General features: G+C 39.6%; 1 protein-coding gene across 3 annotated transcripts in view; it reads left to right on the forward strand.

Annotated features, from left to right (window-relative positions):
• Positions 1-17,986, forward strand: part of NELL1 (neural EGFL like 1) — a 368,190-nt gene that overhangs the window by 63,656 nt on the left and 286,548 nt on the right. For all 3 annotated transcript variants that reach the window (XM_035117428.2, XM_035117446.2, XM_060275202.1), the window contains exon 4: positions 15,574-15,744. In XM_035117428.2, coding sequence (XP_034973319.2) covers positions 15,574-15,744 — 171 coding nt within the window. The remainder of the gene's footprint in view (positions 1-15,573; positions 15,745-17,986) is intronic.

Here is a 17,986-nt window from a genome sequence, read left to right on the forward strand (position 1 = left end):
AGAACATGCCAGGGTTGGGGTGAGAGACACCAAATGCTGGATTGGGGAGAGGAGGGAGGGTTAGCTGTGTTGTGTCTGGTAGGCCAAGTTTGGAATCAGAGAGATTTGTTTTATTAGGGCTTTCCAGCCCCAGTGCTTTAGGAGAGGGGTATTCAAAGCTTGCATGCTTTATGCTCTTTTGCATATTCTGTCTCTGTGGAGTAAGAATATTCTTTAAAATGTTACACAAGGTTTTTCTTTTACTGAAGTCTAACCCAGTCCCTTTCTTTCAAATGCCACAGTTCCTTTTCATTTATTCCTTTTGATTTAATCTTCTTGTTGTTTTGGGAGTCTTGTGCTACTTGCTTGTTCTTATTAGAGTAGTTCTGGTCTGAGGAGTTTGCTTAAGTTCAATTACTGACTCAAGTGATTTTTTTTCAGCCATTGTTTTCCTTCTCTCAAGTTCTTGAAACCTTAGCCAGAAGTTACAACCCTTGTGTCTTCTTCCTCTTCCTTAGTTTATCATGCATGTCTTGTGGTTTACTTCAGCATGGATGTTAAATTTATAAAGATTGAATAGTTCTCTATTTCCTGCTTCACCATGTTTTATTTCATTTTAAAATAGGCTCTGTAGTTCTTAAGAGCCAACAATTAGGTCTTCGCTAAATTCAGTATACCTTAAGTGACTTGTGGCCTGCTTAATTGCATCCTTCTATCACATAAATATTATATGCATTTCAAAAGGTCACCTTAATATCTTAGAAAAGGAAGAAAAGAATACTATGGTTTTAACAGTTATTTTGTTAGCAGGAGTCATTTACCAATGGGAAATTGGAAATTATCAAATGATGCAGCTTTTTTTCTGTTGGTTTATGCCTGAAGCTTGCAAAGGAAGCATAACATCAAATAGACCAAAGGTGCTGGAAATGTGGATTCTGCAGTCTGAGCAGCAGCTCTTGCTGTGAACTATTTTTATCATGATGGGAGTGTAACTTTGTTCACTGTGCCTGGCTGTTTCCATTAATTAAATAAATGAGGTCATGTTACATCAGGCAATTATTCTAAGTGCACATTTGATAATAAATTGATTGAAATCATGGGGTTTGGGTCCAGTTATTGTACAACAGAAGACATGGTACAACTATTATGGGCTATACCACTTTAAGCAGTGGCTGTGTTTGGATGTTACAGTAAACCCTAATGTACGATGGGAATGAACCCAGCTTTCTCCCAGACTTACATACTCCCCTCCAAACTTCTTCTCCTCTGGTGGAGGAGTTCAGAAGCACTTCTATTTTTGATTAGCTGCAGGTCGTGTCAGCCAAACCTGACAAGCTGTGTTTAACTATGGTTTGTTTCAAATGAGCCATGTGGTTTACAAAGCATCTTGTTTCAACGAAACATGGTTAAGATTAACCACAATATAAGGTTCAGATACTGTATAACACCGAGGGAGGCTCAGATTCGTTTCCATGGTTTATTGTGATGTCCAATAAACACAACCTGTGAGTGACAGCTCATATGATAAAATTGAATTTTATTCTTGGTTTTCTTTATACAAGCAAGGATTGTATGTAAGAGCTCTTACCTGAAGATTAAAACTTACCTCAGGTTTTTTGAAAGCAATGGCTTGGTAGCTAACTAGATACAACTTTCCTGGCAGATGGGTGTGAAAGTAAGAGACAGAAGGTAAAGTGTATGTACAGTTTGTGTGACACTCTTATTATTCAGAGTTTGCATAAATAAATAGCATGACCTGTTCAGCTATACTTACCATGCTTAACTTCAAATGGTTTTTGGCTCTGTTCATTCATTTTCATAGAAAAGCAGGGTTTAAAACATTCATGGACCTAACTTAGTAATGTTCACTAATTTCAGTTGGCTTACTCTGAGTAAAACGTAGTTGAATCCTACCCAGAGGGTCCTGTAGAGCACATCTCTAGAATTATGCCACTATTAGTTAGGAATAAATTATCCATATTTTCACCCCCCCCCCCACATTTCTTTGTCAGCTGCTTTGTTTACCTCTTCTCATCCATTGCTCCGTATATTTTATGTCACACATTTTCATTGATAGTCTAGCTCTAGCTCAAAGGGACAAATAACTTATCTAGGGCAATTTGATTGATTTGGTTTCCAGTGTTACGGATTCTATTATTTTAAAATAATATGTTTATGTTATCTTGTAAAACCACAACAGCTGGGAGTTACTAGCAAGTTAAGCAATGAGCTTTTTATTAAAAGTAATAAAATTCACAGATATCATAATCTAATATTTGCCTTTCTCCAGCCATATGTGGCTTCTTTAGAAATGCCTGCTGGGATCTAGGAAAGCTTACATAAAAACAAATAGGTTTCATTGTATTCCATAAAAATAACAATAGGCTTTGCGAAAATTCCTCACAGAATATGAGAATGCAATTTCTATTATGTTAATTTGTCAGGTATCTTGCATTTGTAGTGCATCAGAATCCTCTGTTGATCACTAGCTCCCCCTAAACAGAACTGGAGTTCCCAAGAGCTGAAGGAATGACTGCTGAACCAGTTTTAAAGGCATAATACAGACACACCCACTGAAGTCAGTGAATTTTGTACTGTATTTGTTTCCTAGCATTGGGGAGCCCCATCCATGGCTTCAGTACAGATGGGGGATTGTTATATTCCCTATACAATGGTCCACAAGCTTCTTTTCGGGTGGCTTGAGATATGTTTTTGAAGAACATTTAACAAGTTGAATTCCTGGCTATTCAAATTGTAATAAAATAAAATTCAATATAAGACATAAAATAATCAATAACACACAATTGTCCTGAACCCCGACGTATGTGGTGTCAAGTCCTGCTGGCATACAAAGCCCCAAGGGTGTATGCTAGTGAGTAGTTTCACAGTCTAACGGGTCAAGAAAAACTCCAGATTTGATACAGTAAGCCATATCCAAAGCCCAACAGTCAGGCCCATTTCTTCTCATACCTATATCTATATTATATCTATATCTGTATACCATGTACTGATTGCTTGGGCAGAAACAACTACTGTATAGCATTTTCAAGGAGAAAATGTTAAAGTGAATGTGCTTGATTTGCATGTTTCTAATATTCAAATTACAGATATAATATGCACATGATGCAAATTAGGGTGCCCAGGAGTGACTCTGACACGTGCAGGTTCATTCTGTACAAATAAAATGTTATGAAAGAGGAATGGTAAAGGACCTTGTTACCCCCATCACAACATATGTCAGAACAACACTGTTCCCTTCAGGCAGCACAGGTCTGCCATGCAGAGGTGAAGAGAAACAGAAGTTAGTGCCACCAGAATCAAAGAAGGACATGGTATCAGTTTCATAGTGTTTTGCCTCCCCTATCTTGGGTAGCACTTCCTAGTGGTTACCCGACTGTGGAAACCATCAAGAAAGCAGGAAAGTTCTTTGGATGTTAGCAAATGGAAGGGCAGACAAGCTATTGGATGCAAGAAAGACTTCTGTTTATTAGTTGATAACAAAGTCTAATCATTGATATGAAATATAAAGCTGTACAATATAAAGACTTACAATAAGCAAAGACTTAACAGTAAATGAGCAAGACTTAACTCTAAGTAACATGTAATCAGCAGAATAACAGCTAAAATGAGCAAAGTAATTAGAATTTACAGAATGAAGCTCAGTAGTTCGCCCCTTCGGCTTCCAATTAACAGCTGGCTGAAGCAGCTTCCTGATAAGTCTCAACACTTCCCACAGCTGCTGAGGATCTCTTAAGCAGCAAGCAGGCAACCTGACGAGATGGTTTCCTAATCAGGTCCAGATCCCATCGGTCTGCACCAAGAGCGGCCTTCTTATACTCTTCTAGGCTGTAAGTGCTGCCAAGATCAACAGGTGTGCTCCTCTAATGGGGCACGGGAGTGGGTGCACATGTGGGCCTTATTTCTCCTGTTGGCATGGATCAAGGTCCACAGAGAGTTCATGACGTAGGCAGTCCTTGTGGCTGAGCTAAGTACAGTTCATGTCTTGGGCATGGTAACTTGTCAAACTAGGCAGGTATCTAGCAGTTGGCCAAATTCTAATTAAATAACGAAGTGAGGGACAAGCCCTTATCTAGATACGTAGTCCTGATTATATTAAAAGACAGTGGCGTCCTCATTATAAGTTGGCTATATGACAAGGCCCTCATTATACAGATAAATATATAAAGATTTAAAGCTACAATAAACGTTGAAACCAGGAAGCAACACCTACTGGCCCATCTGGTCTGGCACACAACAACAGTAGAAAAGGGAATATCAGAAAGTAAGAGGGCATTTTGCCACCCCTGCATGACAAAATGCACTGGTCATATTTCATTATGTTTTAGAACTGTTAAAAGTATGAGAGACTTGTCTTCTTTTTTAAGGTTGTCTTATCACCTTTAGCACCAGTGCATAAATAGATAGTAGCCAAAATTTGAGAATATTGAATGGTGGGCGGACTTCAGGGTTCTTTTGTTTTTATTGGAGGTGGGTTCAGATAGAGTGAAGTTTTGTGATTAACTTGAACCTATAGGTCAGGTCAGCATTGACTGCAAAAGCAGTTTTTGCAGCAGGACATAAAAAAGATGCCGCATCATAATTCAGACCACACTACTAGCCTTTAGCTTTGCAGGTGAGCTGATTTGATACATGATTACTGAGCCAGATATTAGACCTTGACATTCCAAAAGATTGTTGCTTTAAAGTGCCACTTTTTGCTGAACTTGAGTCATTATTATTGTGGTTCTATTTTGATTGCCTATGGATTTTGTAGCATATTTGAGTTGCTTTTCTTTCTTTTTGTCTTCCTTTACAAAATAACCTGATGGAAAAGTGCACTGCTATGGAGGAAAGTGTGCAAAATGACCTTGTTAATCTTGATTTCTTTGGTAGCTGGGTATCGACATTGGGATGGGAAATTTAATTGACTTTCAACAAGACAGGTGTCACTATATTTTCGAATCTACTGAAAGAGCACCTTGATATCTGTCAGTTTTGGATTTATTGGGTTTTTTTAGGACTGCCAACACAGCAGAAAGCTAGGGGACTTGAAGTTGTTGCATTATGTCTAGTGGATGGCACATGCTGATGAAAGTTGTAAGAGTTGTGTTTCACTGCGTTGAGCCCTGGCAGACATTATGGAAATGGCTGTGGCCTAGGCTTGTGATTCTCTGATGATCTGCAATGGAGGCTAAAAGCAGTCGTCCAGAGTGCTGCTTTGTGATCATGTGATTCTGCAGCTCATAGTCCACTTGGGGCTGTTAAAGTTTGAGCAAGACTTTGTTTTGGAGCAAGCAAGGCTATTTTGCTTCTGCGAAAGAAAGGTGCACCATATCATAGACTTGTAGAATCAAAACACAGTCTTGCCTAGGTGATGTCACCATCCCATGCCAACCTTGCTTACCTGCTTTATGATCAATTCGCTTGTGATCTGTGCTCATCCAAGACCATTTTCTGGTGTGTATTTTTCCCACCTCACCCATGAGCTGCAAATCTGTGATTGCTGCAAATTGTTTCCAGGTTTTACAAATGGCTAGATAGAGAGATGAAAAACAATCCTAAAGAATTTACAAATAACCAGAGCACAAAATTAAACAAACTTAATTGACAAATAAGCAGGCGGCTTCTGAAATCTGAATCCAACAAAGCAAGAGGAATGCAGCCTATGTGTTAAGTTGATATTTTATGTCACTTAGCTAATTGTTATCGCTGCAATCTGTATTGTGGGTGGGCTTTATAAGACAGCAACAAAATTAATTTTAGCTGATTGAAGGTTTTTTATGTGTTTCTCTTCTGGTCTAAATGAGCTGCTATGAATGGCAGCAAAAGGAAATGCTATTTAAAACTCAGAGTTCAGTCCTCTAGGCAAGATGGTGAAGGATTGGTGGACTAGATCATGAAGCTATTTTTTTTGTTTAAAGGGCAGTGCAGAGACTTTTGATACAGAAAATTGCCTGTTATTTACCTTAATAACACTTCTATTCCTGATGCTTAATTGTTAAAAATGCCTAGAATGGCTAATGCAGTGCCAGCTCACTTTCGCCCTGCCTTTACTCTTAGATCTCTGGGTTTGCATAGCTACTTATGCTGGTGAAGAGGGCAGAATTATGCGTATGTTAGTTTGTGGTCCTTTCTTTTGTTTTCAGTGTACTGAACTCTTGGGAGCATTTCTGATTCATTTTCCTTCTAACTTCAATTCCCTGGGGCATCCATGGATTTGTAGAGATCTGGTACACATAATTACCTTCAAACTTTCATATGCAGCTTAACTGAGGTGACTCACACATGACATTTTTTCTACCTAGAGAATTTCTGTATTGTAGAACACTTGTGAGAAGCATGTCATGGGACAATTTTTTTATTTTGTCATGAGTACACACATTGAAGTACCATCTTTCCAGTGTAGTTGCAGCAAAATAAATATGCCATATTTCAACTGCACTATCTACTATATATTTTGAATTCTCTCCCCCCCCCTTTGATACACATTTGGTTGCCTCTTAAAATATCATCACCATAGTTTGGGTGGTGGTTCCTAAGATCACACACACACACACACACACACACACACACACACAATATGGCTACTCCAGTGTTTATTATACTATAAAAGGGACTTTAATTTGACTAGAGCTATACAGTACTGTGATGTCTGTTTAACGTCAACGCTATAGTGTTTTCATTGATGAGTTAATATTTCTCCTCCAAATGTTTGATTGATTTCACACCTCCAGGAAACTGTGTACATAATTATATTAAATTAATATTTATTGGCCTCTACTGCCTTTTAGGGTTTCCGGACTTCCTACTGCTTTGTCTTTTTAGTGCTTGAATGACTGTCCCTAAGAGCGGTTCATTTTGTCCCATAAGGAAAAGCTCCAAAGTATATTTATTAGGACCATAGTGCGCAACTGTGGATTTTGTCGCTATTAACACTTGGGGCCAACAGTGGGAGTTGTCTCCATTGTCAGTGTAAGTCCAGAATTTGCCATCTTTTCATAAAAAGATGGCAAATTCTGCATTGGTATAACTTAACTTTCAGAACACTTGTGAAATCAAAAAAAGATATGTAATAGTTTATAAACAATACTACAGGTTCCCCAATCAGGGATGGGGAACCTGTAGCCCTCCAGATGTTTGCTGGGCTTCAACTAACTAGCATAGGCAGTGCTCAGAGATGATGGGAGTTGTAGTCCAACAACATCTAGAGGGCTACAAGTTCTCATTCAGGAACTTTAAAAATGGCTGCCAATAAGGGATGTGGCTGGCGCTGTGGTTTTAACCACTGAGCCTCTTGGGCTTGCCGATCAGAAGGTCGGCGGTTTGAATCCCCGTGACGGGGTGAGCTCCCGTTGTTCGGTCCCAACTCCTGCCAAAAGCACGCCCAAAAGTGCAAGTAGATAAATAGGTACTGCTCCAGCAGGAAGGTAAACAATGTTTCCGTGCGCTCCTCTGGTTTCGGTGTTCCGTTGCGCCAGAAGCGGCTTAGTCATGCTGGCCACATGACCCAGAAAAACTGTCTGTGGACAAAACGCCCGCTCCCTCGGCCTGTAAAGTGAGATGAGCGCCGCAACCTCAGAGTCATCTGCGACTGGACTTAACTGTCAGGGGTCCTTTACCTTTACCCTTAAGGCAGTGTAGGGAATCAGGGTTTCTTTTTTAGTTTACAGTCAGTTTTAATTATTTTTAAAAATGTTCTAAATAGTTGTTTTTAACTATTTTACTGGTAATTGTAAACTTCTTTGAGGTTGGTTTTTCTTTTTGCAAAAGGTATGTCAATTTTATGAAATGTCTACTGTCACGAGATTTAGTTCCATTTAGAATTGGCAATTGGTTATTCCGGGAACTATGGGAAATGGGCTCTGCTACATACAGTGCTGCATTATTTCCACCTCTGACTTCACAAAGAGGGGATAAATGATAAAATGTATTGAAGCAGAGCTAGTGCATGCCAGGTTTACCTGTAACAAGGAAATGAATAAAAACATGGAAAACTTAATTAAGAAAAAATGATTCTTCACTAATTAGTTTAAACACTAATAGGAAACCTAAAGGTGACTTTTTGTAACACTTGTATATATGCAGATCAGAATTTAGAATGTACAGTATTCAAGAAATGGAAAAAACAGAAATGTAGCCATTAACCTTTATGTTGCATGACAGAAGCCACAAGCTTCATTAATATTTATATGCTGAACCATTTAAGCCATATATAGTAGTACTACACTGGGAAAATCTCAACAGCCTTGTAGTTCTGAGTGTTCATAGTTCTGAGTGTCTCTGACTTGGCAGATGTACAGCATATTACTTCAGGAACATAGTCCTGCACCATTGTTTCCAGTGGCATTAATTGGATTACATATCATTTTTCATTGCTCTGTGGTAATTTACACATATTTCTCATAAAAGTCAATTCTCCGTTCTGTCTGGATCGGGGTGGGTAGCGGGAGGAATGACAGTTTGTAATATAATGCAAAATCAGCTGCATTTTTTTAAAAGAAAGGGAGCAGGATTATAAAAACAAAGTAGGGTAAACTGAAGATGGGATTCAGTGAATGTTTAAGATGACTAGCATCCCTTGCCAAAAAGAAATTAGCAGAAAATAATTGGCAACTTGGGTAGTGCAAACAGGCAAATTGATGCCCTATAAGCTTTTAAAGATCATTTGATGGGCAGCTGCTTTGTGCTCCCTTACTGTCTTTAGCAAACATAGAAGAAGCCCTTTATTTTTATAGCTTGAAAGTTATGGAACTTCTGAAATGATGGTCTACAATTATCCTTCCTGGCTTGTGGGTAGCAAATGGAAAGGCCTATGGTAGCTAGAGTTGGAATGGTTTATAAAATTATTGCTGATGCTGATTGCAGGTTGGTTTTTTATATAGAAATTGATGATGGTTTTTTATAGGAAGATTTTTCTGGCGCGCAGCGTAAATTAATAACGCAGAGTCTTCTTTAGTAAAATAATAAAAGCTTTACTGAGTTAAAACTTGTTTGCAAATAACACAGCATAGTGAACAGAAGATTTAAGCTAGCTTCAGAGCATACACAAAGTACAGGCTTCACTCCTGAGTCAGGCTCCATACACACACTGACTCCACCCTAACTCATGGCTCCACAGCTCACAGGCTCCAAAACTGACACCAAACTAACAGGTTCCAAACTGCCTGCCTGCAAGTAGATACAATACATTTATACAGTGGAACCTCGGTTTACGAACACAATTGGTTCCAGAAGTCTGTTCATAAACCGAAGTGTTCATAAACCGAAGCGAACTTTCCCTTTGAAAGTAATGGGAAGTTGATTAATCCGTTCAAGACAAGGAAAAACACCCCCTAAAGCAGCAGGGCCTTCGCTCCGATGCCTTCGCTCCCTCGCTTCCTGGTTTTCCTTGTCTAGAACAGATTAACCTCTTTGCTCTGATGCCTTTGCGGAGGCCGGGGAGCGTTTCCGCGACTGGGCTGCAGCCGCGAAAGTGCTCCCCGGCCTCCGCAAAGGCATCGGAGCGAAGTCCCGGCTCCGATGCCTTCCGGAGGCTGGGGCTTCGCTCCGATGCCTTTGCGGAGGCCGGGGAGCACTTTCGCGGCTGCAGCCCAGGCACGGCCGCAGTCACGACGGCTCCAAGGCGTTGCTGCATATCAGCATAATATTTCAACCATGTCATGGGTGCAAGCCCCCCCTGCCTACGCCCATGAGCAGAGACACTTTCACCCCATCTTAACCACTTTCAGCCAGATACCTATGTAGGGAAGGATTGCTCTGAAAAATAAGAATGAAGACCATTGCTGACAGCTATGTTAACAATCCAGTAGGGGAAAAATGCATACAGGAGTTGGTGCTTCAGCACTAGATAAAATAATGTGTAGCAAAACTATTATTTTAGCTCATTCATAAAGTTATGTGAAGAACCATGTCTTAAACTCTAAACCACTTCGGTTGTGTTTAGATTGGTAGGTTCAGCTGAATAGTTAATGCACAGATAAATTATAGTTGTGTCTCCTTGGAAGCCTTTGCAACATAGAATTGTGGTCTCAAAAATAATTCTTACTATGATTGCTAGGTAGAAGCACCTCTTACATCTAGCCTGCCAGAATTGCATTGGGAGGAATACAGTAAGCTGGGAGGATTTTGTTGGACATAGATATTGCCTGAAGACATAATGATTCCATTGTCTAGGCAGCTGCTTGTGTTATCCTATCCCAATGAAGCAGTTTTTCAAATGCTGAGATAGTGTGCTGAATTCATCTACCTGCCACATATAACAAAAGCACCTAGTTATTTTGCAGCCTACTCTGAAGAAGTATGTATTCTTGTACTCTGATTTCCTATATATAATCTGTAAAAAAAAGAGGAGAACATAGATAAACACTATCTGGGCAAAACACCTCTTGGGGATGTTATTAAGTCATGACCTACAACTTCAGTCACCATGGCAAGCAAAATCTTTGCCAAAAACATTTTAGACATGGTTTAAGTAAAGTCTATAGAATAGTACAACCAAGAAAAAAGGAGAAAGAATTAAACAATTTGGTCTTTTTTGGTTAATTATTTAGCTGTTGAGGTGTTGTTTTTCTGGAGAATAGCATGGCATATATTGTCTATAATAGCCAGCTTCCATTTAGCCTTGCTGACTGTGTTCAGCAGCAGGAAATCCCTTTTTGGAAAAGTTGAATGCTGCAAGACCTAACTTGTTTTCATTTTCTGCTGTGGTCCCTGTAGAGTATCTTAAATGCTTGTTCCTTGCTTTGCCTAAAATAGCTATAAGAACTTGAAAGAAGAAATGAAGGTTAAGAGATAAAGGTTCTTCCCTTTTGTGGATTACCAGTTTGGTGACTTTTGCTCACCTTGCCTCATGCTTGCTTGTTAACTCAGACATAAAAACAGCAAGAAACAATAAAGCCCAAACTGGACAGGTGTGTTTCTACTGACAAAAGACCACAGTCATTTTTATTTAAAGATCTGACCAGTTCCGCTCTGTCCATCCAACACCTTGCTACCTGACCTAGTGTGAAGCAAAGGCGCGAGGCCCTGATTAGATGCATGTTGCCTGTACATGTTACTCAAAAACAAGTCCCACAAATGCAGCAGTTCTTGCTCCCTAGTAAGTGAGCTTTGAGCTGTAGTCTAAGAATACAACCCATAGCTTACAGAGTAAGTAAACATGCAAAATATGGTACTCTTGGAATATAGAAATAGGTGAGACTTTAATGCCCCATCCTAAGCATGGTAATGCCACATTTAGTTCACTGGAACACATTTCCAAGCAAATGAGCTCTGAGTTGCAATAGTTTTGCAGGAGATATCTAGGAACTAGGGGTTAATCTGGTCTTAGGCTCTGATCTCTCCCCCCACCCTGGCTGCTTTCGTGAGTCTCTGCTGCAAGGTCCATTTCCACCTGGCCTAGGAAGCGGGGCCCAGACTCACTCTGAACAGCCAAAAGAAGCTCCTGGGATGCTGGAGGTACATTTCTGGTACAAATCTTGGGTTGGGGCAACTGGCTAAAATGTTTTACCATGTTTTAAGTGGTTCCTCTGTTTTGTTTTTGTCAGGTTGGTGTTGTTTAAATGTTTAGTTGGGGTTGGCAGGTATTTTAATTTGGGTATAACTGTAAACTGTTTATTGTTATTATTGTCATTATTGGTTTCTATTGATTTATTGGTTTGTTTGTTGTCTGTATAGGATATTCTGTTTTTTAAATGTTTGTTGTGTTTTTACATATGCTGGAAGCTGCCCCGAGTGGCTGGGGAATCCCAGCCAGATGGGTGGAATCTAAATTAATAATAATAATAATAATAATAATAATAATAAATCACAGAATGTTATTAACCAGACAACAAAAACCAACAGCAACATAGCAAGGACAGCCAGGGTTCCATCTAGTTATTTCATCCATGATAGATTTCAGCTTGTGTAGTCTGATGAAGTGGGCAAATCACTTGCCCTTCCTGAATATTAAAACCTGCCAGTGCTGGACTTGCTATTTGGACTTTAGAGTTGCATAATGCCTTTTGGGGTGGGGTGGACACTACAGTCACAGGCAGTGCTTGAACCCTGTTTAAAACACTAAAACAAAATATGGAGACTTGGATAATTCTGGATAATTATCACCTAGTATCTAATTTTCCATTTTTTTGAGTAAAATGTTGCAAAAGGTACTGGTTTTTCAACTCCAGGTGGTTTTGGATTACAAATTCCTTTGAACAATATGTGGCTCCCAGACTATTAAAACTTGCTTTTCTCTATGAGCTACTTTAGGCTCTTTTCTTAAGTTGTCTTCTGTACAGCATTTCTGAAGAAAGAAAGGGGAAAGAGCCCAACAAGGGATCTTTTTGTTCTTTGACAAGAGAAGGCAATTATGAAACATTTAAGTTCTGAATGGAGCTTCCCTGACAGCACTTGTCTCACTGATTTCTTTGACAGCAAAGTGTTGGAAGCTTCTAGCTTCCTCAGACTGACAGTGCTTGTTGCTGAGTGACAGCAAAACTAAAATAAATTGTAATCATAAAATCAGTTTTAAGGTTATAACTCCCTTGATCAAAGCTTCCTCCTCCTTTATTGAAAGCCCATAGGATGGCTACTTACACTTGGGGGGGGGGATTTGTATGTCTCACAAAAAAGGTAAATAGAGAACATCAATATGCATAAAATTTGCATCTGCTAATTTATATGTGTAGATGCAAATTTAGAAGTGATTACTGTAGTTTAAATAAAAATACAACACATCTCAATATAGTGGGGAAGTCTGTGTCCAGGTGACATGTGTGCCTTCTCTGTTGTATGGGTCCTAACTATTGATGGATAACTTCAAGGCTCCTGATCTTCCTTGTTATCTTCAAACCAGACTTGGTCTGGATATTCCTTTTTCCCATTGCTGATGTGTTCTGCTTAAAGAAGAAAATGGAACTTTTCCCAGATACACATCTTCCAAATGTTGGTGCATGCATTTCCATGCCCTGGATAGTAGGATTACTGTGTTTGGGTTTTCTTTGATGAGTGCCATGGCCTGCACTGGACACAGAGGAATGGTGGGAGGCACCTGATGGGGAACCCCCAAGGAAAGAAAGCTCAGAGCCCAGTGATTGACAGTGGGATAATAAAGAGTGGTCAGAGGGAGAAGAGGGAAAAGACTAGAAAGAGGAGGTGTCAGAAGCTGAAGACATAGCAGGTTTTAGAGAGCAGGGAGAGCTTGTGGCAGAAAGAAGTCCAGAAGGGGAAGCAGGGGAGGAGGGAGGCCAAGATACAAAGAAGAGCCAGGCAGGTGAGGAAGCAATGGTATCTACCCCTCCTGCTTTGATACACTCCCCTCCTCTGTGGTCTCCCAGGACTAGGAGGGGCATGCATGGGAGGAGCAAGGACAGGCATGCTGTCATAGTCTCAGATTGCTTGGGAAGAACCTGGTAGAGGAGGAGACTTAGGTAGCTGTGGGAAGTGGGGGGGGGCTCAGTCTCTACAACTGCCTGATAGGGGCAAGGCCTGCCAAAGAAGAGTTTCTGTGCTCATTAGGCCTAAGAGCCCTGAACAGATCCTGTTTCTTCTAATAAAGAGTTAACTTCACTTACTCCATCAATTTAATGCTGGCGTGCTCCTGCCATGAGTTTCTAGGTTATTTTTGCCTTCTCTTCAAGTTCATTTTCAAGTTGAAACATTTAATTTAAACATTTAATTTTGTTTTGCTTCTGTTGTAAACAAAATCTTCCCTTATGGGGTACACAAAAGCCCTTACAGAGTCCTTTGTAGGTTCTCCATCGGTAGGAGGAAATAAAAGAGACCAACCAGAAAATATTGAGAAGCAAAGCAGCTAGTAAGCTTGATCTTTATTGAACTGTTGCAACAGGGTGCCCTCTCGCGCAGGAGAAAAGAGAAGGACCCAGAACCAAGGTGTGCCCACCCTTATATAGACATTTTGAAATTCCCTGCCCTGGAGCTCAAGACCACCCCTCCATACATCATACATACATCACAGAAGGGGTGTGGCACAAGACCACCCCGCAGATACAGTTCACACAGCATCATTGATACATCATCTTTACATCACTGACATGTCACAAAAGTGGAGGGGTAGACAGGGGCCACACCAGTGCAACCCTGGCAAACATGTCCAGACAAGTCCTTGGTTCAAGATTAGCATAAGCAGACATGTCAGGGCAAGACCCAGGTATAAGGCAAACACCTCTAATCCCAACCACAATAGAACTTCATTGACATGTCTGGTGATGGGAATAAGCTTTCCTTGGCCAGCAATGAGCTCAGGAATTGTCACCTCTGGGCACTTCCTGGAGTCCCTTTTTCAAGGGCAAAATAGCGTTGGAATGGAGTAAACTAGCAAGGAGTTGATTTTATATGATTTTTTAAAGCTACATAACCTCCCTGAGCTGTCAAGTCGAAAGAATACATTTATGCATAATATTTGTAACATTTAGCAACTTTAAAGATGTGCCCCCCCTGCAATTTCCATAGCACTGCTTAGATACATTTAATGGCAGTTAAAACCTGATGTGTGTTAGATGATACAAACTCATTTTTTAATCCTTTCTCTCTCTTTCGCCAGACATGCATTCGTGCACAAATTCCTAGTCAGTAATTTATTGCATGAGTGAGCCTGTCAGGGTTTTCCATTTCACAATGCGGGTCAATATTTTTTTCTTGCGGAAAAAATGGTAACTGATACATATTGCACAGCATTCCATGTGTTTTTTTCCCTTGTCAAAAGTTTACCAGACTTTTGTTATAAAGGAAGCAGACTGAAGTCAGAAAGATGAAAAAGGAAGAAGAAGAATGAACAAAAACTCACCTTCAAAGCTGCCAGTGTTAACTTTTAAATGTCTCTCCCCCTGTATTTTAATAGCTGCCAAGGAAAATCTTCAGTACCTAGGTGCCATGGTATGTTTCAACTGCTGGCATCCTTAGGCAGTTGCCAAGGACCTAGTACTGGCATCTGCCCTCAGCCCTTTTTAACTCAATTTCAACTAGATAGCTCTAGATAGAAGCTCTAGATACCTGTCTCTAACTGCTACGTTCATTTCCCAAAATGCCCATCTCTCTGAGGCATTGGCTACAGTCACAGATCTCAGTAAACCAAGGGTGAGAAACTACTGGCTCACAACTTCTGCTGCTCAGCTGTGACCCCATGCAGCAATTAGGTTTAGAAAAATCAACTTCTTTTTGAACCAGTGGCATCTTTTTAAATATCTAACTGGTGTGGCAGCGGAGGGGGCAGTTTGAATGAGAAAAGGAGGGAGAGGGGAAATGGTGTGACCCTAACCATGATGTGACCACTAGGGGGCACTTTTCTGTGGGCCATCTCAAATCTGGGAGCAGACTCTGTCAGGTGCATAAGATTTCCAGTCTGTATTGAGAATGGCTTTGAACAGTGCATGATTGATGCCTAGCCTTAATTCCAGCTATATGTTATCATTGGAGGCTGTATTTTGGGTGGGTGGCTAGCATTATCACACACACGTACACATGCATGTTTAATTAAATGCACAGGCATAATAATAAGTGTAATTTTCAATGTTTTCATTAATTAACAGAACACATGACTGAATAGTGCACAGCATGTAAAATGAAATTGATTCTTCTTCTTTTTAAATGCAGTTACTTTGAACTGGAAAGCAGTGGCCTGAGAGATGAAATAAGATATCACTACAGATTTAATGGAAAGTCAAGAACAGAAGTATTTCCGTATCGGCTGGCAGATGGACAGTGGCATAAGATTGCGTTATCACTTAGTGCATCCCACCTCCTGCTTCATGTCGACTGCAATAGGTAAAGTTACTTCTTTGTACGTTTCTCTTGAATAACTGCCTGCTCTTCAGACTAAAACTAATTATTTGATGAAATCTGCCATAAAGTTCTGCATGTGCAAAAAAAAAAGAGAGAAAGAAAGAAAGAAAGAAGAAAATTGCAGAAAAAGTGAGTGTTACAGAAGACAGCATTAGAATGAAACAGTAAGCCTGTGATTATGAACAAAAGGCTGATTGCTGATTTTGGGGTAGCGGAGTAGGATATTGAATATATCTCCATGTTCTGTAGATATGTGCTCAAGCAATGTTTGTCTTGATTACATATTTGGACTGCACTGAGCTGTCCACAGCTTTCCGAGTGAGAAAGGCTTATCTTAGTATACCTCCATAGCTTGAAGGTGTTATTATGTTGTTGTTGTTTTTACAAAATTCTTTGGATGTAATCAAGTGCTTTGGGGGGGAATCTTTAAAATCTTTTCTAAACATAAACTTCTAAAAGTGTGATATACCTTAATTGCTTTGAACACCTACTACTAATTATCTGCATCAATTTGTTCTGCCGTTCTGTAAGACGTTCATAGTAGATACAGGCCTACTTTACTGGGGGGGCGGAATGGGGACTCGTCATGATATTGTAACATTTATTCATTTATTAATGTATAGGCTAGAGCAGACGTTGAGGGTGCAGAAGGAAACACACAGGCAGTTCCAGATCTACAAGCCCAAACCTTACTAGAAACTAACTTGTCAAGGTTACAAGATTCTACACTAGAATACTTAATGATGTTAGGTATAAAGCAACTTTGCTTCCAGTGTCTTTTAACTCACCTAAAATCATAATTCTAACATAACAGAAACAGAGAATACATTGAAGCATTAGCTATTAAAGACTTAAAAGCATTATGTTACACTTACTGCATCCTCTAAGAATCTTGGCTGAACTGGCATAAATCATAAATAACGAAATGGCTGCGAGATCTGGGGAGAAACATATGAGGATATTTGGCATTTTTAATTTGTCATAGGCTGCTTGTTTTTAGTTGGAATGGTTGGTTCCATGACCATGACATGATATTTATCACATTTGAAATTTATTTAAGGTATTTAGGAATGGGTTGTATCAGGTGATTTTGTCTGTACATGATGGTTATGTGATGGAGGGTTAACCTTATAGGAAAAACAATGGCTGAAGTGCTGGATAGTCATTTGTCATTTTCACATTTTCTCTCTGTGTCATGAATTGTGTAAAAAGATAGTTTCCTTTACATGCCTATATGATCCAGCACTAGGTGGTACAATATGTTTTATCTGAAAAAACATTTGGGTAAAATATCACCAAGGAACATATAATCATTTATTGTTATAGGAAATTATAGAATTCGTTTATTTTGGTTACATGCTTGAAATGCGCATCATAATGAAAAAACAAAGTTTTGCATAGTATAGATAACATCATACATTCAATATTTATATTGAACGTATTTTTTATTTTATTGAACAAAATTTGTGTTTTTATGTACAGTAACCTCACAACAGATAAATAGCAAAATAGCCAGCCTGCAAACTCAGCTGCCTACAGCATTTTTCTTTGTAAAGTGCTCTGCAGATAAGCTTCTTTTAGGCAGTAATCATGCAGGGGACTATGTGTCGTGAGCTACTTTCTGACAGCTCGCCATTTTTACATGGACATTCATGAACTGGAGCCCACTTAGCCCAAGTGCAGGGGGATTCTGCTGTTCTCGCTGTAGCAGACAAACGTGGCTTCCTTTTGGATTCCTTACACCCCACCCCAGTAGCTGACAATCCAGAGATGGTGTGCTGCACTGTTTGCCCATAAAATATGAGAAATTCGTTTTCCATGACCAATATGCATCACACCTCCTAAGACGTACTTCATATAATGGGACAACATCAGTGTCTCTAAAATACACAGTCAAAGGGCATTTTTATTGAAATATGGTACATGCTTGAAGAGCTTGCATTAAAAAACACATTTCCACTTGCTTTCTCTATGGCTGAAGAGCTTAAAGGATTGCTAATGGGCACTTAAGCATATGCTGTTCTCAGTGGCATTTCCTAGAATGCTTTTCTTGCCCTAAAATGTGTACATATTGGTTTACAAGGAGCTGTTTGTTTATTTGTATACTGTTTATCATAAAAAGCAGTTGACAAAAAAAATCAAAAAGTTCAAATAAAACATCTGATTAATAAATTCAAATACCAATGGTACAATTGAGGGAAAGTCTGGTTAAACAGAACAGTTT

The sequence above is a fragment of the Zootoca vivipara genome, chromosome 1 (assembly GCF_963506605.1).
Source record: "Zootoca vivipara chromosome 1, rZooViv1.1, whole genome shotgun sequence".
Taxonomy (NCBI): Eukaryota; Metazoa; Chordata; class Lepidosauria; order Squamata; family Lacertidae; genus Zootoca; species Zootoca vivipara.